At 41.1% G+C, this 25,640-nt stretch overlaps 1 protein-coding gene across 12 annotated transcripts in view; it reads right to left on the bottom strand.

Annotated features, from left to right (window-relative positions):
- Positions 1-25,640, bottom strand: part of FMNL2 (formin like 2) — a 311,215-nt gene that overhangs the window by 30,921 nt on the left and 254,654 nt on the right. For all 12 annotated transcript variants that reach the window (XR_006296829.1, XM_043576720.1, XM_043576725.1 and 9 more), the window contains 3 exons: positions 7,856-7,930; positions 2,658-2,768; positions 92-241 (listed from right to left, as the gene is read on the bottom strand). Coding sequence is in view for 11 of the 12 variants with exons in the window: in XM_043576720.1 (XP_043432655.1) it covers positions 92-241; positions 2,658-2,768; positions 7,856-7,930 (336 nt within the window). In the remaining variant the exon portion in view is untranslated. The remainder of the gene's footprint in view (positions 1-91; positions 242-2,657; positions 2,769-7,855; positions 7,931-25,640) is intronic.

Genomic DNA, 25,640 nt, shown 5'->3' with positions numbered 1-25,640 from the left:
TCCTTTCATTTTCTGCGGTAACAGCCAACACTCATTCTGCTTGGCACCCAGTTACACAAAGACAGTTTTTCCTTTCCCAAGATGTAGTTACATGAGAAATGTTCTCCTCCAGCTCTTCCACCCTCTCCAAGGCTGCATTCTTGGTTTCAGCATCTTCCAGCAGAGCTCCCACGTCAAATACGTTGTCCAGGTAAGCCTGAATCTGCACCTGCAGCTTATCACTCTCCGTGTGCTTCAGTTTCTAAAAATCAAAACACAAGAGAAGGCGGTGTCAGCACAGCTGTGGACACAGAGCATAATGATACCACAGCCTATGTGGTTTTTGTTTGTTTCAACAGTCCAATCTGTGCCAAGAGAGGGTTTGATGTAGCATCCTCCTCACGACAATTACGGAGTGTTCTTCTAAGAAGGTATAATCACATTAGTTTCCGATGAACACCCTCTTCCAAATATATACAAGTTTCCTTCCTAATCCTTCCCAAAGATATAGTCCCCATGTAGGCATATTCCAAACTAATACATCTTGACACAGGTGAAATCGGACTATAGAAAAATTAAGAGCAGCTGCAGAAGGAGCAACAGTCCCACGTAACAAATTTGAGAGGCATCTGTGTGCAAGAGGTGGTTACGGTAGCAGCAGTAATTTGCCTGGGCAGAGATGGTAATTCCAATGAGGATTAGGTTGGATGGGAGGTGGAGAAGACATGGGTAGAGAGTGAAGTAGCCAGGGGACTTATTTCAGCATAAGTTGCTAGAATCTGCCTTCCATCATAACTTCCTTAAGATACTGCCCCAGCATAAGGAGTTCTGGGCTTCCCAAAGCACAGCTCAGGAAGCCACTCATTGCATTACAGACCCAGGCATCCAAAGGAAGTCAACCAGCTTTAAGGTGAAATTAGAGGTCAAGGTAACCTATGAATCTTCCTTACAAGTAACACAAGTCCTGACTTCCCCTGGGGGAACAGATGAGTGGCTAGGATGGCATACAGATGACACCAATAAATACTTACTGAACAAATCAATGGCCACTAACAAGGCTGGGTTTCTGTAAACGAATGAAGTATTTATTATGTGCTTATAACATTAATCTTCTAACCACCTCTATGAGGGTCCAGAACCAACACACCACAAAAATTAAAGAAATACAGAGTTTGGGGAAAATCTTCAACTTTTCAGAGGACTTAGGCTCGACATAAATTCTAAGAGGGATTTGCTCCTAGGTCTAATCTGGAATTCTTCAACTTAGTGTGCCCTAAAGAGAGTATGTTCCATCTTAGTTTAAGAGTACAAACTGAAAAAGACATCTCAGTAAGGACGAAGCCTAGAAAGGGAAATGAGGAAGCAGCTCAGAAGGTTATTTCACAAAGTACACAACGAGTAACAGGCACTCCCTAATGTGTTATGATTCGCCATCGCAGCCTTGACCTGAAGGAGCTCAGCACGACCATCACAAAATGGAACCCAGAATGCCATTAGCAATCTATACACCCCATTTTTGCTCAAATACGGCCACTCCCAGGGTACGTAGGGAAAGAGGATAGAGAAACCTTGACCTCAGAGCAGGAAAAACCTCTCAATACCATATTCTGTCAAAGATATTAGTGATAACTTAGATAAGAAAACAATTCAAACGACTCTTTAATGAAAATCCATCAGACTCTCCCTGAGTACAGTCCTTAGACAACTTTAGGCCAGTATACCCTGGGGCAGCCTGGCTGGTCTGATAAGCCAGCTGATGAGCTCAGAGAGTAACCAATGCTACGATTCTGCCTCACAGTAAACTGTAATTCCCTGGCTTCGGTCCTGACGAAGATGGGCAGCTGAAATCCAGAGATGTCCAAGGGAAGTGCTTATATCTCTTCTTCAGGGCTAGAAACAGATTTGAAATTGAGCTCAACAATTCTTGCCCTCTCACTAGTAGCCTTTCAAATTCAAGGGGACCACTGGTGTACAGAAGGGAAAACAGAACTGCTCAAGAGTGAAAGGACATGAGGGCATCCTGTGCACACACAGCTATTCAAGTCCATTTATGATTTTCACATAAACTTGCTGTTTCTTAGGTGAAGGAAGAACTATAGGGAACTGGCTGAGCACTTCCACAGGGGAGGCAGAGAAAGAGAAACTTTAGATCTCTTCACGAACCGAGAACTTAAAAGTGGAACTTCTAAAGCCACAAATGCATTAAACAGAATTTAACAGCTACAGGAGGAAGTCTCTAGTGTCCATTTCCTCATGACTTTTTTATACTCTAAGCATTTATTCATCACTCTTTAACAGTCTTGGTTTGACCTCCCCTGCCCAGATAGGGTCCCCAGAGTAACCAAGAACGTGGATTGCCCAATAGCCCAGATGAAGGGTGCAATGAGACTTGGTCCAGACAGAGTTCAAGAGCAGAGGTGAGCTACAGTGAGAGGCTACAAGAGGTTGTCTGACTCCAACACTAAAAGGCTGCTGGCAGAAGACAGACTGAGCTCCCAGGAGGTCTTCAAGAATCCAGTTTCCCTGGCAAATTGCATCACTCAGGTTCCCTTTAACTAGTGCTACGATACTTGACTGTACAGAGCTTGAAGTGTTCTTTAGTCACGGCGGAAGTGTATCTTGAAGGTAGGCAATAAATCAAGTCTTACATTGGAGCCAAAGGTCACAGTTATACTTACATCCAAGTATTCATCCAGGCCTAACTTGGTAAATTCATACTGGAGGTGAACTCTGAAATTCATGTCTTCTACTGAATGGACTACAATATTAATAAACTGCATAGAGGCCACCTGCAATGAAATTGCCAGTGGGTTAGATGGCTGAAAACTTGTTTTCTCAGTTTAAACATAGGCATATGCTTTCAATTACACAAATCTAAACTCACCGACCTCCTTTTCCTTCGTTTCATTGGGTCTTTAAAAATATTTTGTAATTTTTCAAATTCAAAAGTCATAGAGATACCACAGTAAAATACCCCTCGTCATCCACTAGGGTGACCATGATCAAAATGGAAAACCATACCGAGAGCTGCAAGGAGGTGGAAAAAGTGGAACCCTCATCCACTGCTGCCAGAGATGTAGACCAGTGCAGCCACTTTGAAAAGTTTGACCATTCCACAAAATATTAATGACAGAGTTACCAGCAACGCTGTCCTGGGTATATACCCACGAGAAATGAAAATACATGTCCATCCAGAAACTTATACACAAATGTTCATAATGGCATTATTTACTATTATTTATATTAGTATAACTAATATATATTCTATATATCGTATTATTTTATATTATTCATTATTTCCCAGAAAGTGGTGGGGGGGGGGAGAACGCAATGTCCATCAAGTGATGGGTTAAAAAATATAACCTATCAACACAATGGAATATTAGGTGACAATAAAAAGGCAATGAAGTACTGATGCATCTTACAATGTGGATGAACTTGAAAACATTATGCTAAATGAAACCAGTCTGTCATAAAAGACCATATAAGTTATGATTCCATCCATATGAAGTATCCAGAACAGGCAAGTCTGTGGAGATAGAAAGTAGATTAGCAGCTGCCTAGGTCTAGGGATAGAAAATGGGCAGTAACTACTGACAGGGTCTTTCTGGGATGACAATGTGTTCTAAATTAGACTGCAGTGACGGCCACACAACCCTGCAAGTATGCAAAAAATGCGTTGAATTGTCCACTTTCAATGGGTAGGTTAGATGTTATGTTAACCACCTGTCAGTAAAACTTTTTAAAGAGTCTTATGGGTGGGTATATAGAACAAACTGTGTAAGTTATTATAGGCATGTTATAGAAAATGTGAAAATTATTATAAAAAAGAACATTTTTAAAAATCATCTATAATCGTACCACAGGATAATCACTTCTAAAATTTCACTATGGGCCCGACCATACCAACAAGATTGTAATAGGATCTCTGACCCATCTTTCTGTTTTAAACAATCAACCGGCTTCCATTCCACAAAACCCCTCGATTTACTAGCTCCCCACAACTGCATCAGTGGCCTTGAGACCTGCCACAGAGAAAATCAGTCCCTGGTTTGGTAAAGAACAAAACAAAGTTGAACAGATCTATTCTTTTTTCCTTTTTTTACGGTTTTATTTTTAAGTAATCTCTTTCCCCAAAGTGGGGCTCAAACTTACAACCCCAAGATCAACAGTCACATGCTCTACCAACTGAGCCAACCAGGAGTCCCTATCTTGGTTTTAATGCTGACAGTTTAGGGCCACCTGGGTGGCTCAATCAGTTAAGCATCTGACTCTAGATTTTGACTCAGGTCATGCTCTCATGGTTCATGAGCCTGAGTCCCACATCGGGCCCCAAGTTGACAATGTGAAGCCTATTTGGGATATTCTCTCTGTCTCTCTCTCTCTCTGGCCCTTCCTGCTCTCTCCCTCTCTCACAGTAAATATATAAAACTTAAAAAAAAATAAAATAGTGACAGTTTATTTATGGTGAAAATACCTAACTAATACTTCCCCTCAATGGGTAAATGCAGTCTGTACAAGGAGGCAAAATGATTAAAAAAAAAAAAAAAAATAGTGACAGTTTATTTATGGTAAAAATATCTTACTAATCCTTTCCCTCTATGGGTAAACACAGCCTGCACAAAAAGGTAAAGTGAGTGAGGGATCCAGATGCACATTTACTCTGAAAACTGCCTTCTTCCTCTCTCCTCCAAACCCAGTTTCTTTTATCTTTTTTCAAATTGTTTCTATTGAGTTAGACTCTTCTTTGAGTATATGTTATACACTGGCTATCTTTGGAAGATATGTCAACTCTCTTGGTTCAAGGAGATTCTTTTGCAATTTAACTGAAAAAATGACTGCAAGTTCTATGGTTAAATGAGCTAAAGAAAGATTGTCAGGGTTTTTTTCCTTCTTCCTTCTGCTGCATTAGAAAAATTTATATTGTATTTTATGAGGAATATGTTGTTAAGGAGGTTGTGCAACTTAACTGCATTCCCAAGGACAGTTTAAGAAAAGCCTCATTTTCTGGAGGAAAATATGGTTGGATTTTTCCATTTCTCTTCTGAATAGTTGTTGAGTTTTATGATATGCCTGAGAAGCGACTATTTTGCTAGGTGACAGATGAATTGATCATTGTACCTGTATATTAGCAGTTTCTAAATTAGGTTCCTTGATGCATGTACATATAAGTAAATGACAAGAAATATATTCTCATTTCTAAGAAGTGCAGGCATTTTAAAGGGCTTAATTATATATAATTTCAGCACAAACTCAAATGGCAGAGGGATCCACAAGGTATGATAATGAGTGAAGTATACCACGTGTAATACAGTAAGAAATGGTGTGGACCATGGCAAACTAGAAGGAGGATCTTTAGACTTAAAAATGGGCGGGGTGGGGGGGAGCAGCGCTTGGGTAGCTCAGTGGGTTAAGCATCCGACTTCGGCTCAGGTCATGATCTCAGGGATGGTGAGTTCAAGCCCTGCATCAGGCTCTGTGCTGACAGCTCAGAACCTGGAGCCTGCTTTTGATTCTATGTCTCCCTCTCTTTCTGCCCCTCCCCCACTCCACCTCCCTCTCTCTCTCCCCCCAAAATAAGGAAACATTGAATGAGAAAGAAAGAAAGAAAGAAAGAAAGAAAGAAAGAAAGAAAGAAAGAAAAGAAAAGAAAAGAAAAGAAAAGAAAAGAAAAGAAAAGAAAAGAAAAGAAAAGAAAAGAAAAGAAAAGAAAAGAAAAGACAAGACAAGACAAGACAAGACAAGACAAGACAAGACAAGACAAGACAAGACAAGACTGACTGACTACTTGGCTCCAGTACTTGATACTCTGCAAAAATGGGGCCTAGTGTTGGCAGAAATTTTTAACTGAAAAAATTAGAAATCTATATTTGTATGCACAACTTTCAAATTTTTAATGGAAGGACATCACTGTCAGACTAAACTCACAAGCCTATAGGCTGGCTCAGCCTGGGAGCCTCCAGTTTGCAACCTCAGCTTTCAGGAACAAATAAGTTGCCCGTATCAAGGGAGAGGAAAGAAACTGCTACAGTGAGCCAGGGCACGACTTCTTCACATATTTATCACTAGTGCAAACATGGACCTTAAACTCTCCCCAAAATCCTAACAGCAAAATTAAAAAGCCAATGTATAGGGTGCGTGGGTGGCTCGGTCAGTCATGATCTCAACAGTTTGTGGGTTCGAGCCTGCATCAGGCTCTGTGCTGACTACTCAGAGCCCGGAGCCTGCTTCGGATTCTCTGCCTCCCCCTCTCACTGCCCCTTCCCTGTTTGAACTTTGCCTCTCTCTCTCTGAAAAATAAATTAAAAAAAAAATTTTTTTTTAAATTAAAAAGCCAGTGTAACAGCACTCCTTGTCTCACATTTTTTGCCTTTTTAAACAGCAAATAACATGCTTTATGGAACAGCAAGACTTCTCTATAAACAATTTCATCATTCTCACTACTTTCAGAAGGGCCTGAGGGCTAGGATGCATATAAAATGTAAAGACCCAGAAAAAAAATTCACATAAAAGGGTTAGAAATCTCCAAAATTATGTTTCATGTTTTACAGCCACTAAAGCAATTCAAATGAAAACTGCCTGGCACCCTAAGCATAAGTTTTAGAAGACTCACAATGTTAAGGACTGACTGGTATACCTGCTCCGAGCTAGAAGTGACCTGAGGGACAAAGCCCAGGTGAGACCTCCCCAGAGCAGGAGCTGTGTATGTCAACTGGATTAGATCAAAGAAAGCCTGCAGATCTGGATCCACCCACGGGAAGTCTGTCTCAGAAACTGTCTATCTTCAGTCCAAGATTAAGGTTTAAGTGTATGAATTCGGAAGTTCTCAAACTCCTACTGCTGTTCAAACCTGAAGAGAATAGTCCTAACGCTGAACCACACGTCCTTACATGTGAACTATCCCACTAAGGAGAACCGCAGTCTAACTCTGCCCTCACAGAGTTACCAGGGCAGGAATCACCCCTGTAGAGTAATTTGGGGGATATATACAGTCAATTCTACAAACCAAAGCACTCTAGTCTTTGAGAATATAGTCTGGAGAAAGCCACTGGCTGAGGTATACAAAAAGCAAAATGGGCAAGATTCTTGTTTTCTGGGTTTTTTTGTTTGTTTTTCCCCCATGTTCATTTTGAGAGAGAGAGACGGGGGGGGGGGGGGGGGGGGGGGGGGGGGGGGGGAAGAAGGGGGGGGGAGAGAGAGAGAGAGAGAGTGAGTGTGTGTGTGTGTGTGTGTGTGTGTGTGTGTGTGTGTGTGTAAGACAGAGACGGGAGAGGGCGAGAGGGCGAGAGGGCGAGAGGGCGAGAGGGCGAGAGGGCGAGAGGGCGAGAGAGAGAGAGAGAGAGAGAGAGAGAGAATATCCCAAGCAGGCTCCATGCTGTCAGCGCAGAGCCTGACACGGGACTCGATCCCATGAACCATGAGATCATGACCTGAGCAGAAATCAAGAGTTGGATGCTTAACTGACTGAGCCACCCAAGCATCCCAGATTCTTGACTTCTATCTTCAGGATCCTGATGCAGCTTTACTGACAGCTAAAGCTGGCAACCGCAGGTATATGTCCCAGCAGTTAACGTCCTTTTCCCAAATGCCTGCTTCCATCCGTTATTTGCTATAAATAATTAGTACTTTGGGTCTTTAGTACAGTATGTGCACAAGGAATAAAACTGGAAATAAACACTGTAAGGGAAAAATACAGATTGTGAGGAACACTCTAGATCGAATCTATAGCAGATTACACTCAATTTTCTGTGCTTTGTAACATTTATATGCGCATACACACACATATGTATCATATATAAATATAAATGGGTTTAGGAAAAAAGTGCAGAAACTGAGCTTGCCTTATTGATTGTAATGTGGTCCTGGAATAACTCACCATAAAATCTATGTTATTGTCTTCATTCCTGAAATGTTCCATCAACTTCTCAAAGCGCTGTTTTTCTCCGCAAACCTGAAATACACATTTTCATCACGCATATGAAATTCCAAACATAAGCATTCTAAAATTAGAGGCAGGAATTTCAGCATTAATAATTATTTCCAGAATATCTTTTTATTGCCTCTCTCACACACTGTTTCCTTCTCTTCTAAGCTGGTTAACTCTCACAAACAGCAACATGAGCCAGGCCCTAAAGCTAAGCCTCAGTTTCTTTTAAATGTTCCCCGATATATTGAAATCTATGTCAAATGTGTTTTCCTTTCATTGGTTATTTTTGCAGTCCAACAATTTTTTAGCCTGCATTCAGAATCCCAAAATGTTATGGTTTAAAAGAGGAAAACTGTAACAACGCCCCCCGCCCCCCCCCCCCATTTTCCTTTTTACAAAAGCACTTTTAAAACAGGTACGCTAAAAGATTTGGACAATTCAGTATTTAAGTTCCTTGAAAAGCAGATTGACAATGCTCCTATTACATCTAAATCAAGTGATTTTAACATAAACTACAACACAGAAGTAGACACCACAGCAGTAAAGTATCTAGTACTACAGTAGACACTTGGGAAGTTCTACTAACCCATTTAAGGCAAGTACAGAAATTTGCAGGAACTTATAAATTAGCAGCCCAGAGGCCTGAAACATTCAGCTCAAATTAATGTTTTCACCGAACAGGTAAAAGGGCAAGATAAATTACTATGAACTCAAGTGCTCCAAAGGATCTGGGTCTACATTGAGTCAAAAATACAGAGTCAAGGAAAGATTCGTAACAAGTTAAGAACTCTCTGGAGACTTATTCCCAAAATTAAAGGATAAACTTCAATGCTGCCAGTGACCTTAGCAACCTTTATTTGGAGCCCACTGGCTTATTCTTTCTGCCTTCAGAAAGTATGCACCTAAACACCCTTGAGCTACATGTAGTGTTAGTAAGACAGTCCCTAGTCTTAACATTTTGAATTTAATCCGGGTTTCACATGCTTAGCTCAGTTTTTTGGTTCTATTTGTGATCTTAGAAATATATGTAGGATGATCCTGAAAAATTCCCCCAAAATGGTGTTTCATAATGTTATAATGCAGCCACTTAATTCCGTCATGTTAAATCCCACATAAATATTTATTTCAGTGAAGAGGAAGATTCAAGAAGACAGCAGTTTTGTCTGTTTGGTTCACTACACTACCTTCAGCATCTAAAACAATGCTTACCATGTTGGAAGCTCTCAATAATATTTGTTGAATTACACTGAAAAAAGGACAAGTGACTAATTATGTTAAGATACACTTAATGAAAGGATGATCACATTGATGAAAAAAGAACCATCAGCCCATAGTAGACAGGTGCTACGGGTAAATCTTTAGTGGTAATTCATGTCCAAACCATGTGATGGGAACATTAAGCCTTCAGCCTCTGAGGGCCTTCTAAGTCTCAAGGCAACTTAATTTTCTCAATAGATGCCCACCACACTTTACCGTATTCAGACAACAACTCTCCACGTATTTATACCTGCCTTAACAAAAAATAATTACAGAAGAAACAGTGCATTAACCCAGTCCGGAGGAAGACAACAAGGCTCCAGAGGGAGCACTGGAAGTCAAGCCTTTAAAAGCACGAATCCAATCCCACCGACAGAGCCTGATTCAATAGGACCGGGGGGTGCTGGGTGACACGCACGGGCACAATTTTAAAAACACTACAGATCATTTTGATGCAACTCCACAAAGGCAGAGACATTTAAAGGGATACTTTGTTCTGCCACTCATCTCAGCCAGCCCCTCTGGAGAATATGAAGCAAATTCCTGGAAGCAAAAGGTTTGTTAAGAGGCGGGGGGTTGAGGCATTACAAGCACAGCTCCCTAGACTATGACATAAGCCACATCTTGTGCCCAAAGGGACAAAACTCCCTAGCCTGCAAAAAGGACCCAGTGGGTGAAAACTGCCAAGGCTGGATATGGAAAGGATCAGAATTACAACCTGAATTTTCTTTAAGACAAACCCCAACATAAAAACTTGTTTCCCAGGGGAATGGTTTACTTCAATCTGTTTTGGGGAGGTTGGTAGTGGCAGGAGAAAGGAAGAGAAGTTGTCTTGAATCTGCGAACAGCTACCAGCTACCAGAAGCTGTGACTAATGGTCTGTTGAGCAGCTAGCACTCAATAAACTAGAAGAAGCAACAGCTAACAATGAACAGTGATGATGAATACAATTCCTTCCACGCAAAACCATTCAAATCAAAGAATGTCAGGAATCTGGAAAGTACCTGGTGCCCTCTATTTATGAATGAGACTGATACCTAGACAGATCATACATCTATAATTTGATGAAAAGTCAATGCAGAAGCTAGAACCAGGTCCCCAAGTGCCAGCCTGATTGATGTTCTTTCTCCAACACAGCCTAGAATGTGCAGATAAACATATATTACTTAATCCCGGAGTGCTTTAAACTATCTTCACATCTGAGACAACAACAGATGAAAAATGTTCTTGTTAGAAAACCACAATCATGACACTGGGCATATACTTGATGTGCCTGCACCACAGTCTTCCATGGAACTTCTAAAAATGGTGGATTCCTGGATCCAAATCAAGACCTACTGAATGAAAATCTCCACAATGGAACTAGGAATCTGTGCTTTTAACAACTATCCGTGGCTATTGAACCAGTAGCTTATATAATATAGACCAGCAGATTAAAGCCTGACTACCAATTGTAAACCAGGTAACTAGATCATTAATTCTCCAACTCATTCAATCTCTGACTTAACAATAAGGAGATACAGTTACCATAACTGGTTATCATGGGAATGAAGTAGGAATTTACCCACTGCCCCTGCATAGGTACAATGAATAATAAGGTAACTCCCAAATCAGAAACTGTGTGCAAGGCATTAGAAAAAAGGGATTTTATATGGCTGAGGAAAGCACATATGGGCAGCAAGAAAATGATTCACAGCCTGTTAACAAATTTTTTTTTTTAAAAAGGCATCAAAACTAGGACAAGCAATATTAGATTAATTTCGTGCTGGGTAAAGATCCCAAAAACCATGTAGTACCCTGGTAGACAGGACTGAAACAGACATTAAGAGCTTTGAATAGGGGCGCCTGGGTGGCTCAGTCAGTAGAGTGTCCGACTTCAGCTCAGGTCATGATCTCATGGTTTGTGGGTTCAAGCCCCGTGTTGGGCTCTGTGCTGACAGCTCAGAGCCTGGAGCCTGCTTTGGATTCTGTGTCTCCCTCTCTCTCTGTCCCTCCCCTGCTCATGCTCTGTCTCAAAAATAAATTTAAAAAAAAATTAAAAAAAAAGAGCTTTGAATATAAGCATTTCTTTAGAGAGCATCCTGTCAACAGATAAATCCATGCTAAGAACATATGTGTTAGGAAACAGAAATACCTTTGTCAAAAACAACAGACTTAATATCTTCCAATTTATAGCTGTTGTAAGCTTGGTGAAAAGAATCCCAATGCACAAAAATGACATATGGCCAGCAGAGATGCCAGCTTCAAGGAGCTTTGGAAGCATGATCTGATGGACCACTCTCCTCACTCACTGGGAGACCCAGAAGGGCCTCTCCTGTCAGCTTCACCAAGCCCCTCTCTGGAGAGGTTTAGGTAGACAGTTCTGCTGCCAATCTCGACTAATGAATTCAGGGTGGTATTTTCTGACACTGTTCCATGGGAACAGCAGGGATTCCAGAGGCCCCCTTTATTTCTACTGAAGGAAAGGAAGCATGCAAACCAGATTCACATTTGTTCCTACAATACTTCAGCAATCATTAAACAAGTGTATACCGTAATCCCACAGGAAATGGGAAGATATGTTTGGGGAGGTTGGTAAAGCTGTGTTCGGCATCAAAGGAAAGCCGTCCCAGCTCATACTGCTCACATCTGGACCACCCCCACACACTTGGTTCAAATGGGACAACCATGGCTGAACGTGTCTCTTCTTTCCTTTGACACTGACCTGGTTTTAGAAAACGGGGAGGATAAAAGAAACAAGATGCAATTCTCAGTTGCATTCAGAATCCACACATTGATTGGCCTTCATGGGGATGCACGCAAGGACTTCACCAAAGTGTACATAAGAGCCAGGAACGTATCCGCACGTATGTATTACTGAACGTTATATATTGCTGCAGAGATCTGCCATGTGCCAACAAAGGCCAGACAACGTATGATCTGAGAACTTTCAAGTAAAAAAAACTGTTCTGTGGCAACTGAAATCTGTCATTTCTTGACTTTCATATAATCAAAGGTATTTCTCATTCCCCCCACTAGCTTTAACACCAACTTACTGTATCGGTGATAAGAAGCCACTGAAGTAGGTGGGGGAATGAGCAAATTGAAGAAATTGCAGCCACAGATAGGCCCCGAAGAGGAGACTGCAGAGAATACTCCATCGGGAATTAGGCTTCCACTACTAGCAGCCAGGGCTACCAAAAATTAAGTCCGACAGCAGGAAGATAAAAGTATATGCCCTGGAAAAACATTACTCTGCTGTAAACTGAACAGGCACCTTCATTTATAAATCAGTCTCATGTGAATCAATACCCTGGCCCTGATTAACACCACAGAAAGCAAAAACCCTCAGGCTCAGGTCGTGGACCACAGACTTCAGTTTACTAAACATCCACCCATCCCTGAGGTCCTGCCTAACATCCACTCCTCTTTGCACCTTGAAGCTCTAACACTGATGGGGTCAGGGGATATGAGGGCAGATATAGGACTAAGCAGGGGACCCTAAAACCTGGGTCATAAGTCACAGCTCTGCCACCACTCTGCTGTGAGCTTGGACAACTTGGTGAACCTCTCTAGACTTCCATTTTCACATTCATTAATTCAAGACCCTTAGGTTATATTTCTTGTTTTCAAGGCTGCTTTTAGAAAGCCTTAAGGGTGACAGAGGAATACTTGGGGGGCTCCCAAAGGGGGAGCTTGGCAGGCAAAGGAGAAGCACAAGTAAGAAAGGTTCTTGGGACTGCCGTCCTGGTTTATCCAGCTCTGCTTTATTGCACTGAGTTGCCTGATAAGATTTCATTGAAAAAAGTTTCATTGAAGGTTTTCATTGCTAATAAAAGTTTGAAGAAAAAAAAAAAAAAACCAAAAACCTCACTTGCTATCTTGAAGCTCTAAAATTCTAATCTAGGCATGGCCATATAACATGATATTCCCAAACTGACCAGCCTGGAAGCTCTACACAAACCAAATTTAGAGGGAGGCACTCAGCTACACAGGTCCTGTGTACCATACATAAGGGCCAGGGCACTATCTCACAGCATCTCGCTCACTGGTTCGTGTAAAGCAGATAAATCCTGCCCTGCCCAGATAAAATGGGCCACACCCAGGACAAACAACATACATTTTCACTTCAAGGAGAACTGAAGCAAATGCACAACTCGTGCCAAAAAACAACTCAACTCTGCTCTCCATCTGTGAAAGACATTTCTGAACACTGTCCCAAACCATTTGGATAAATCTGGGGCTCTGGATGCAAAAGAGGCAGTGCTTTAAAGCGTCTCTAAGGGTGAACAGGGGTTAGGGGAGGATTTCCCTTAAGGCTAATAGCGAAGAAAAGATGGTTTTACAAAAGCCTGTAATAAAGAGTATTCTCGCCAGCCAGATGCTGAAATGAACAACAGACTGCCGGCCTTCAGCCACCTCTCCGTCCCCCTTCAAGGTCAATGACTGTCTTTGGCTTCCCCAGCAACAGCTCCCAGGGCACCACACAAAGTCTGCAGCCAGACTGAGGCCTGACTCTTATGAGGTGGTTATAAAACATGCTTCTGGGTTAGTTACATAAAAATTAAAGGCCCCTTGCTTAAGCGTTTCCTTCTTGCCCTGCTTGCCTGGTGCCTGCTTCAATACTTTCTTTTTCTCCCTCACAATAGGCCCCTGTGATCCACACGGCTCCCCGCAGGAAGGCACCTCTTAGGAGGCACGGTCTATTATGACTGATTACGCTACCCTTCCCGGGGCCTGCCCAGGAACAAAAGTTCCGTTTTCTTCTCAGGGCCGCATGAAGTCAACAGTCGTTCCATAGTTTGCCCTAGGTGAAGAGCATCTTTTACCTTCCACTGAGAGTGCCCCCGGTCTGAGGATTACTTGACCCCATGACGGCCTGACAGAAGACCACTCTGCTGGGGTGTTCTGTGCTTGCAGGGGTCTACAACCTCTCTCCCCTCAGGTACCTGGACGTTTCACACACTGACACCACCCGGCTGCTGGGTCAGAAGCACACCACTTGGACCTACTGCTGGCTCTCATGTCTCCCGGGACTTAAAGGCAGAAATATTCATCAGATTGAAACATTCTGCAACTAAAACACCTTATTCCACTCCGCAGAAAACTATGGAAAGCTGCACAACGGAATGCACTCTACAGTCTATTCAACCCTCCTCCCCCATAAATTAATACAACATTTCTGTCAATGTTGAACCGGTAAATATCTGATTAGGAGCCAGAGGTTTCATCCACGTAATGCTAATCACCCTCGTGGAAACTTCAGCCACTTTTCCAGATGTTTCAAACATCCAGATGTTTTGGCATGAGCCACACAAAACATCCAGATGACCCTCTACTTTTCATATATGTGTTTTGCTGTACCGAAAGAGTCCTGACACAGATGGAAGGGCTAGTAAAGTCCCCAAAGAATAACTCGTTGAAACACCACATCTTAAATGAGAAATGCCTTCTTACTGCTTCCCTGAACAAAAATGACCTTCACTACATTCTAGAGAGTAAGGCTGCACAATACAGTTCTTCATAAATGACATCTTCCAGAAATATTCCTAATGTCTGACTTGACTCTTTCTGGCTTCAATATAAGACATATCTCTTGGTCATCAGTAAGAACGTATGGAGATTCTTTCAAGGCTTCTATTCCTACAGGAAGACCAGAATACACTGCAGCTCAAGACAGACTGGTATTTAACTAGCTACCTGAGGACTAAATGACAAGCAAAGGCCTTCGGTCTTCTCTGGGATGACTGATCCGTCAGACTCCTCTAAAGTAGGAGAAGGCCTAACACTATCCTTTTTTTTTTCCATTCATTTCTCCTCACAGATTCCTCCTTTGAGCATACCCAATTTGGCCCAGCAAGGCAAGGGAGAGGACACAATGACACTTTCCAGCGGTCATCGAATGTTCACTGAATTGTACCAACAGCACAGGAGAGGAGTTGTTTAAATCCTGTGGCATTGTCACCACATATCTCGGGGCCTGCTTGGGAGGCAGATGTCAACCCATGCTCTCTTCACTCCGAACATGCTCTCTTCACTCCGAATCACAAGTCGAACTAAATCTAACAAAGATGTGCAATGACTTCAGAGCCCTTAAAGACAAGGACTCTTTGTTTGCTAGATCAAAGACCTCGGTGCACAAACAGGCAAATGCCTGAGGTTTGTCCACTGCTCCCTCCTCTCATTCCACATCTCCTCCAGTTTCTTCTGTGCTCTGCCCTAATCCTGGATGTCTATCAGGAGGACCCTACTCTCACCTAAATGGAATCACTTCCACCTGGCCCAACAAGAGAGCAGACAGTGTACTTGGGAAACAGTTCTTAAAGTAATGGTTCTGGGTCCAAGGGTTTCTGAAGCCCTTTCACAGAGTCTGTGAGGTCAGAACTATTATTACAATGACACTAAGGTGTTAGTGCCTTTTTCACAGAGTAGGCAGAAGTGGTGCAGAAGCAATTGGTGGGTAAATAAAACCACTGCTGCCTGGGCACAACTCAAGGCATTGGCACTAAGTATTACAGTAATCACTGCATTCATCAGTGTCCATTTAAAACAAAAAGCCAGGGTCACTTAAGAATACCCTTGATAAAAGGACATATCTGATAAAGGGTTAGTATTCAAAACACCTAAAGCACTGATACAATTCAACACTCAAAAAAACAAAAAACTGAATTAAAGATGGGCAGAAGACAGGAACAGATATTCCTCCAAAGAAGACCTACAGATGACCAACAGACACAGGAAAAGATGATCATCATTTACCATCAGGGAAATACAAATCAAAACCGCAATGATACACCACCTCACTCCTGTCAGAATGGCTAAAATCAACAATACAAGAAACAACAAGTGTTGGCGAGGATGTGGAGAAAAAGGAACCCTCTCACACTGCGGGTGGCAATACAAACTGGTTCAGCCACTGTGGAAAACAGTATGGCGGTTCCTCAAAAAGTTAAAAATGGAATTAACACATGATCCAGTAATCGCACTACTTGGTATTTACCCAAAGCATACAAAAGCATTAATTCAAAGGGATACATGCACCCCGGTGTTCATCGCAGCATCATTTACAATTGCCAAATTGTGGAAGCAGCCCAAGTGTCTATCAATAGATGAATGGATAAAGAAGATGTGGGGCATGTGTGTGTATGTGTAATGGAGTATTATTCAGCCATAACAAGAACGAAATCTTGTCATTTGCAACAACGTGAATGGAGCTAAAAACTATAATGCTAAGCAAAATAAGTCAGAGAAATGTTTTCACTCATAATGTGGAATTTAAGAACAAAACAAACAAAGGAAAAAACCAGAGAAACCAAGAAACAGATTCTTAACTACAGAGAATAAACAAATGGCTACCAGAGGGGAGGTGGGTGGGGGGAGGGGTGAAATAGGTGAAGGGGATTAAGAGTACATTTATCATAGAGAGCACTGAATAATGTATAGAACTGCTGAATCAATATATTGTACACCTGAAACTATTCTAATGCTGTATGTTAACTATCCTGGAATTAAAATTAAAAGCTTAAATAAAAAATACCCTTGATGATGCAATAAAAAATATTAATTTTATTCCATCTTGACCAGTGAATATATACCTCTTTAGTATTCTATAGGACAAAATGGGAAGCCTGCCTAAAGCACTTCTGCTATTTACTAAAATACGGGTGTCTTGAGTAAAAGGGCTTCTGTGATTATTCTAGTTGCAAGACGATCTAGCCATCTTTTCATTATTTAAAAGAATAACTAACATACTACAGTTATTCAGACTTAAAAATGTGGCAGGAAATTTTCTTGAAAATGGATCAAGGAAATGGACAATATTTCTTCCCAGTGACAAAACTTGAGCTTTCAAGCAAAACTGAGAATTGTGGAGAACTTCTATTCCTCGTAAGTTTGGCACCTTTTCCGATATTTACAGATTTTTCTGATGAATTTGGTGGTGATAATAATGTGATTTTTTTTAATATTGCATGATGAAATCTGTCAGTATTTAGAAGATGTGAATAATTCAGTGAATTGGTATTTCCCAACTAACTACTGCATATTGTTACAAAACTACAATCATTCAAGGTACCAGACAAGCAAATAAATTTTAAAGTTAACAAGAGTACAAGAATTTCATTAATACAGTTTCAGATTCTACTTTAAGAAGCTACTACCTGTCCAGTGTTTGTATAGTATAGTTTCAAAACATAAATATCCACTGTTAACTATAAATTCTATTAAAATACTTCCTTTTCAATCTGTACATTTGTGTGAGGCTGAATTTTCTTCAACTACTTTCACCAAAACAACACAACTGAATGCAGGGGCAGACGGGGCATGAATATTAAGCTAGACTTTAGAAGATGTATAAAAATACAGGGGCGCCTGGGTGGCTCAGTCAGTTGAGCATCCGACTTCAGCTCAGGTCATGATCTCACAATCTGTGGGTTTGAGCCCTGGATTGGGCTCTGGGCTGACAGTTCAGATCCTGGAGCTGCTTTGGATTCTGTGTCTCCCTCTGTCTCTACCCCCTCCCCTGCTCGCTCACTCTCTCTCTCAAAAATAAACATTTAAAAAAATTTTTTTAAAAAGATGTATAAAAATTTAAAGTAATGGCACTATTATGGACTGGACTGTGCTAAACTGTGTCTCCACAAAAGTCATATATCAAAGTCCTACCCTCAATTCAACTGTATTTGGAAATAGGGCTTTTAGCAGGTAAGGTTAAATGAGGTCATAAGGGTGAGTCCCTAATTCAATGACATTGATGGCCTTAGGAGAAAAGAAAGAGACCTGTGTACACACGTACACACACACACACACACACACACACACACACACACACCCCTAGGGAAGACCATATGAGGATACAGCAAGAAAGCAGCCATCTGTAAGCCAGACAAGGACCCCCCAGAATCCAACCATGTTGGCATGAGGACTTTCAATCTCCCTAACTGTGAGGAAATGCATTTCTGTTGTTTAAGTCATTCAGTGTATGATATTTTGTTATGGGAGCCCAAGATGACTAAAACAGCCACTACTGACATGGATTTTTAAAAAAAATTTTTTTAATGTAGACACAGAGACAGAGCAGAAGTTGGGGAGGGGCAGAGAGCAAGGGAGACACAGAATCCGAAGCAGGCTCCAGGCAACGAGCTGTCAGCACGCAGCCCGACGCAGGGCTCGAAATCACAAACTGCAAGATCATGACCTGAGCCAGTCAGACATTTAATTGATTGAGCCACCCAGGTGCCCCTGTCATTGATTTTTTTTTTAATTTTGAAAAACAGATTCTTTTAATAACATTAACATGTAATAAGTCTATTATGTTATTTTTTCTTGTTTTTATTTATTTATTTGGAGAGAGAGAGATAGATAGGGAGAGATAGAGAGAGAGCATGAGCAGGGAAAGGGCAAAGGGAGGGAGAGACAGAGTATCCCAAACAGGTACCACTCTGTCAGTACAGAGCCCCATGTGGGGCTCAAACTCACAAACTGAGATCATGATCTGAGCAAAAATCAAGAGTCAGATGCTTAATCAACTGAGCCACCCAGGCGCCCCTCTATCATGTCCTTTTTAATGAATAAGTATCAAAATTTTTCTTTCCTTTCTAATGGGGTAAATACCAATACATAACCTGCATAAAGAAAAAATTGGGGGGTCCTTCATAATTTTTAAGAATGTTGGGATGCCTAGCTGGTTCAGTTAGAAGAGCATGTGACTCTTGATCCCAGAATTGTGAGTTCAAGCCCCACATTGAACTGAATATAGAGATTGCTCAAACTTTAAAAAAGAACTTTGGAGGGGGTGGGCGCCTGGGTGGCTCAGTTGGTTAAGTGTCCGACTTCGGCTCAGGTCATGATCTCACAGTTCATGGGTTCGAGCCCCATGTTAGGCTCTGTGCTGACTGCTCAGAGCCTAGAGCCTGGAGCCTGCTTTGGATTCTGTGTCTCCCTCTCTCTCCGCCCTTCCCTGCTTGCTTTCTCTCTCTCAAAAATTAAAAAAAACATAAAAAATTTTTTTAATGTAAAAAGGGGTTGTGAGGCCAAAAGTTTAAGTACTAAATTATACTACTAGAGAATAGCTTCTTTATTTCTACAAAGATGATGAATTCTCAAAACCCAAAACCTGCAGAAGCAAATGAATGGGTTTCTAATAGTAAAATGTCTTACAAGATTGTCGGGGAGTCCATCACACCGTACAAAGGACTACGACATCTGCCATCTCTCCACAAAGATGAAGTCACATCTTTCAGACAGGGCAGATTTCCCTAGACAGCAAGAAACCTTCCACCAGTTTACAAGGTAGAAAAAGATAAAAAAAAAAGAAGAAGTCTTTAGTTCTTATGTTACACAAGGACAAGTACAATCCCTGGCATTAGACAGGTTAGAGAGCAGTGGATCCCGACCATTCTCCGTTGTCTCTGGGATGTGCCTACCTCTGTAGCATGGAGGCTCATGACAAAGCTAGATATTCTTCTCCCAAAGCCAAGTGAGCGCTGAATTCTGAGCAAGAATATGAGAGAGATGAAACCGTTCTCTCCCACATGGTCTGTAGGGCATGTACTCCCCAAAGTTCTGGGACAATCAAACTCAGTGAATCTACCCAAGTAAACAGATTTGCCCTAGAACGCATGATACACTAAAATATCAAACAATCAAGGACAAATACGCAAGCAACAAAAAGATGATTATCTTTTAACAATGCACTTAACGTGCCCTTGGTAACTACTGCACAGAAAGCACTACTTCCTAGTTTTACACCTAATTCCTGGAAAATACTTCAAAATGGCAAATTCAGTGCTGTTCTTAGCGTTATACCAGTAAACCCAGGATACCACACGTGTTGCTGGTACACTTGTGGGGAAGGAGCCCTCATTTTCCACGGCCAAAACCATACTGCTGAAACAACAGGGCTATAGCTCATGTTACTGTAATTGGCCATTTCCACTCTCCAGTGACGCAGAGCTGGGGGGAAAATTCCGTCAGAGAGCTCAACTTCACGATGAAGGGTGACTGACAGTGATTGTTGGACCACAGTCAGGAACCACGGAGCCATTTTCTTCTGAGTTGTGTTTGAGACAATTGTTGTGAACGAAAACTAAGCAGGACTATACATCCTTGGCAGATTGATACAAAGAATGAAAGAACTAGGCAGGAGCCACATGCGCCACTAAGGTGGAGGAATGGCTGCAGGACTACAGTGAGCAGAACAGAGTCTGGGTGTGAGGGAGGAGCCAGTAAATGAAAAGTCTGAATCATGGCTCAAAAGCTCAGTCTTCCAAACACTGCCCAAGAAAGCGATGCTTTCACAGACAGGCCCTTATGAGCGGCAGGTACCATGTACCTCTAGTACATCCAGTTCACTTTCTGGATAGGGAAGCAGCAAGTTTCTCTGACACACTGCAGATTTTTTTTAATGACACTTGGGTGTAGAAACCGATGCAGCCATTTCCGGCCATTTCCAAGGGACTAACAATCCAATATAGTCTAAAATCACAGTGCTCTATTTTTATTTTAAGCTTGTTTCAGTCCTACCAACCGCCCTTAGACCTGTTACATCTGTTCTTGCTTGTAAATTTTTGTACCAAACATTTCATTATCTGGGTACTTTGTTTTCATATCTGTAATACAAGAAGCACTTAACCTTTGTCAGATGGAACCATTTGAACATATATGCATAATACATACTACACACATAGGCATGTGCAAACCAGATTTTATAGAGAAATATGAAACTGTAGAATTGGAAGGGACATAGAGACCATGTGACTAACCTGTCATCTGAAACAGGAACTTGCACCACAAGATACCAGACCCACCAGGTATATTCTAACTCTCTTGACTGTCTTTTGTGCCCTGTGCCGGTCTCTTCTGAGCATCCTTCCAGTCCATTCTAGCCTGGCCTCCTTACTCCTCTAGGTTGAGGCCCCAGGGAATTCATCTTCTTAGTTACAATCCTTGTCTCTATTTAGATTACACACACACACACACACACACACAAAATCCCCAATATCTCTGTTTAACCCTGTTCTCTCACTCCTCATCTTTAGTTCATAACCAAGAATCTGACATTGGACATTTTACCATCACTAAGAGAATGAATTTAATAAAAAACAAAGCCTATTTTCTTCTCCGGAAAAAAAAAAAATCCCAGATATCTGTTTATTGTGGCTGTGCTACTTTGTTCTTAATTAAATGTATATAATTTGAATAGATGTTTATTCTCCTCTTATGTCTGTCCCCAAATTCAATGGATTATCCCATCCTGATTTTGTGGCTTCATATCCATTGTCATGGCCACAAACTTGATCCAGGGCCCAGTCCCTTAATACCTGAACTACTTACCTTCCAAACTCCAGCCTCTCCCCTCTCACACACTTCAGAGCATCAGTACTCTAAGATTTATCAGAATCACCTAAAATGCCCTTCTCAGTTTTCCACAGAATCAAGGAGAACAGATATAAAGACACTATAAACAGTAACGTGCTTTATAACTATCAGTTGCTTCTCTTTCGCTTTTTCTATTCCTTCCTACTTTATCTTCCAGTCGAGATTCTATCACAGGTTTCAAATCTCTCTGCTCTTCCCTCCTCAGAAGCTGAATCACGCCTGCGTCCTGCCACGCTTTATTCTGTATCATGGACCCTGGTCAGACATGGTTCCTTGCCATGCAGCACAGTTATCCTGACCTACCCCACTCCAGGACAGACCGAAGCTGTTTTCCCCTTCCGTTCCCAGAATTCCCTCCACCCACCAAACACATCTCTTCCTTCCTTTATAATGCTGCTCAAGACCAATCCTCTCTTTTCGGGCCCCATACAGATAGCCCAGTTAGTTCTGAATTTTACTAATACCTAAAAACCCTCCAATAAGCTGCTCAATCTATAACTGTTCCAGTTAGGTTTGTTTTGTAGTAGAAAATTGAGTGTGTTGTATAAACATGTGTATGGTAGATGACAACATGTTATGTAAGATTGACTGCGCCTTGTAGGTCAATGGATCTGATAAAAACCCCAAAGTTGCCATTTACTAAAGTATATCAGTAGGTCTATTTACTCTAAACCTCTTGTTCTTTATTCCTACTTCATAGGGTGAACCCTATTAAAGTAATATATCGTAGCCTGTTGGTATTCAGCAAACAATAAATGGGAGTCTTCCTATTTCTATATGTGTATATGCCTTCTTTGTACACCTGACAATCTTTTGGCTAATGTTTACAACATGGAATAAAATGGAATTGATTCACGAACTCTGCTCGTGTTTTCTTTCTGAAGATGATTGTTGATTAGTTTAAAAGAAACCAACCAAATAAAACCCTTATGTATTAACTATGGAGCGCAAATAAATTTAAAAAGGTGCTCAAGTTTTACAAGTATTTAAATTTCAAATGAAATCTGAGCTTGACTCACACAGGAAGTCAAGCTCAATAAGCATACTCATAGCAGTAATTTACAACTAGTTTAAATTATAATAGGGAAAAAAACTGTATGCACAATTCAGAACTTTAAGAATTTTAGAAAATTAAAGAAACACTACTAGAAGGAAAAATCTACCATACACAATAGGGACATTTAGCCACATGAGGCAGGTTACTTCCCAAATACTACAAGCAACAGGACACATACACACACACACACACACACACACACACACACACACACACACACAGAAAATCAAGGCTACTCCAACCCCCTTGTTTCCCTTTAGGACCTGTTACTTTATATAAATACATCTTTATGCTGTTACTCATAATACACACATGCATATATACACACATATATACATACATAAGACATATATATATGATTTATCCTTTTCCTGGTTGGCATATCTACCATAGCACTTTCATAATTATTTTAACAGTTCTATGTAAACCTAGCAGCCTAGTTAATAAGAAGGTTAATATAGCCCTGGGTCGAAGGCTTAGCTACTGCTTAGCACTGAACTTAATGACCGCTAAAAATAACCTATAATCCAGATTTGACATTTTAAAACAATTCTATGTTCACTTAATATAAACGTGCTTTTAAAAGCACCCAGGACAAATAGAGAGTATGCAAGCATACTTAAATACCAAGATAAAGACAAAAAAACTCCTTTTTACACAAGTCAGGGTGGAGTGAGGGAGAAAAAGAATAGGGAGGTGTTCTTTCACACAGGAAAAAGCAACCAAGGGGTCCCTAAAATAGATTCAAACATTATTCTGCAGAAGTAAATACCAGAATGGCAACCAAATCCTGACCGGGAACCAAAAGCTCCCCATTCTAATGGTTTGAGGAGTTGCGGATGATGCTGTCAGAGCTTAAGACTTCTCATTCCAACTCTCTCATCAACTCGCAGCAGAGTACTTCTTATCATCCATACCTGCCTTACAACCATAACAACCTTGAAATGTCAAAGAAACACTTCTCAAGTGAAAGTGCTGTGTTTAGGGACCTGTGCCAGCCCCTGGTGCAGATTCTATGAGGTCTTAAAGTAACACGCAGCTCTCACTGGCTTTTTCCTGAGGTCTTTCATTGTTATCTTCCCAGAATATCCAAGGGGACATATAGGCCTACAATTTTACAGCCGGCAAAGGGCCCAGATTTTGGAAACGGCATTTTTACATGAATAAAGACAAAAAGTAGGCAATATCGTGTTTTTGTTTTGTTTTGTTTTTTAAGGTGGCTGCAATGAATGAAATAGAACATGAGGTTCCCTATTGGGTACATTGCACTGAGCTTGTGGAGAGAAGGGAGGGTCTAATTAAAAAGGTTGAAAAGCAAAGCATTTCTACAAATGCTCCCAGATACCACGATAATCTCTCTGTCCCCAGGTGCCACTACCTTCTTGCACTTTTGTTCTTTAGTTCCCGGCCCACACCAAAGGAAAGTCTTGTAGATATTAGGAGTAAATGAATACAACAGAGATCCAAGGAATGAGAAATAGGAATGGCAAAATCTCTAAAACCAATTTCAAACCCTAACCACACCCTGCTCTGTCAAAGTGACCTCATGCTAAGCCCACGGCCAATGGACTCATGCAGCAAAGAATAACTCTTTTTTTTTTTTTTTTTTTTTTTTTTTTTTTAACTGAAAGAGTAGATCTAAACAGCAAATGTTTGGAGAACACATTTCCTACCACTGTTTCTTGCTTCCTTAGGCTACAGGGCAATATGAAGGCTCTGGAATAAGCAATGGGGTCTTTCCTGATCTGCTCTTAACTTCATATTCCACCTTTTGTCTTCCCCACACCCTGCTCCTTTTAAGAATGGAAAGTACAGCAAACTACAGCAACTATAGTCTTTGAAGCTTTGTTAGGATGCTACCTTCTCTGTATAAAAGGACAACTTTACCTGGCATGGTAGGCTGAATAATGTCCTCCACAAAGATGTCCATGTCCTAATCCCTGGTACTTGTAAATATTTACCTTACATATACAAGGGACTCTGCAGGTATGATTAAGATAAGGATCTTGAGATGGAGAGATTATCCTGGATTATCTGAGTGGACCCAATATAATCACAATGGTCACTAAAGGAAGGAGGCCAGAGGATCAGAGTCAGAAAAGGCCACAAGGCAAGGAACATATGCAGCTTCTAGAAACGCAAAGGGTAAGGAAATGGATTACCCAAAAGAACCTCACTCTATAGACTCGTTTTACACATCTGACCAACCGAACTGTAGGATAATATGCATTGTTATAAGCCACTATGTTTGTGGCAATTTATTACAGCAGTGATAAGAAACTAATATACCTAGTTCACTCTTATCCTAAATTCAGCTCAGGGACCCTTTCCAATAGGAAGCCTCCTCTGGGAATTCCCACCTCATCTGCCGTCCTTCCTTCACCTCCTCTTGGTTAGCTGTTATTCCTCTTACAAAGCATCTGACATTTACCTTCATAAAGTCTAGTAGTTTAACTGTCAAAAATATTTATTCTGTTTTGTTAACTGGACTGGGATGCTTCCCCTCAACGCCTTAAGTGTAGGGCCCATGTCTTACTCATTTTCTTATTGCCAGTGTTTATCAATGTATCTGACATAAAGGGGCACTCAAATATTCATGAAAAAATTTTCCAGTAAGTTAGCATGACTCATCCCTTAATGATCAACAGGAGACCAGCCTTCACTTCCTTAGGAGATGATAAAGACATAGATGATAAAGAAATAACTAGTTCATTACCAGGGACTCAGAAATCCTCTGTAAATGGCTCCTTTCTCCTCTAGAAAGGTTCTCAAAATATGATTTGCCCATAGTAAACTCACTTGAAAGAAGCAATAACCACCCTTTCTAACTCCAGTGAAAAAGTTTATAAAGCTTTCGGTCTTGAGGAGAAACCAAGTATTGGGTTGAGAGGAGGAGAAAGAGAAAACACAAGAACAACTATAGATATGTTGGTAATTCTTAAGAAGTTACTGAGGTGAACTGTATTTTCCAAAGATGACCACAGCAGGCTCTCCCACCCCACATGCTCTCCCGCACTGTGACCCTCACAATCCACCATCAAGAGGTAAAATCATTGATTCCCC

This window comes from Prionailurus bengalensis, chromosome C1, assembly GCF_016509475.1.
Source record: "Prionailurus bengalensis isolate Pbe53 chromosome C1, Fcat_Pben_1.1_paternal_pri, whole genome shotgun sequence".
NCBI lineage: Eukaryota > Metazoa > Chordata > Mammalia > Carnivora > Felidae > Prionailurus > Prionailurus bengalensis.
The sequence above is the reverse complement of the archived record's forward strand: the minus strand, read 5'-3'. Positions and strand labels throughout refer to the sequence as shown.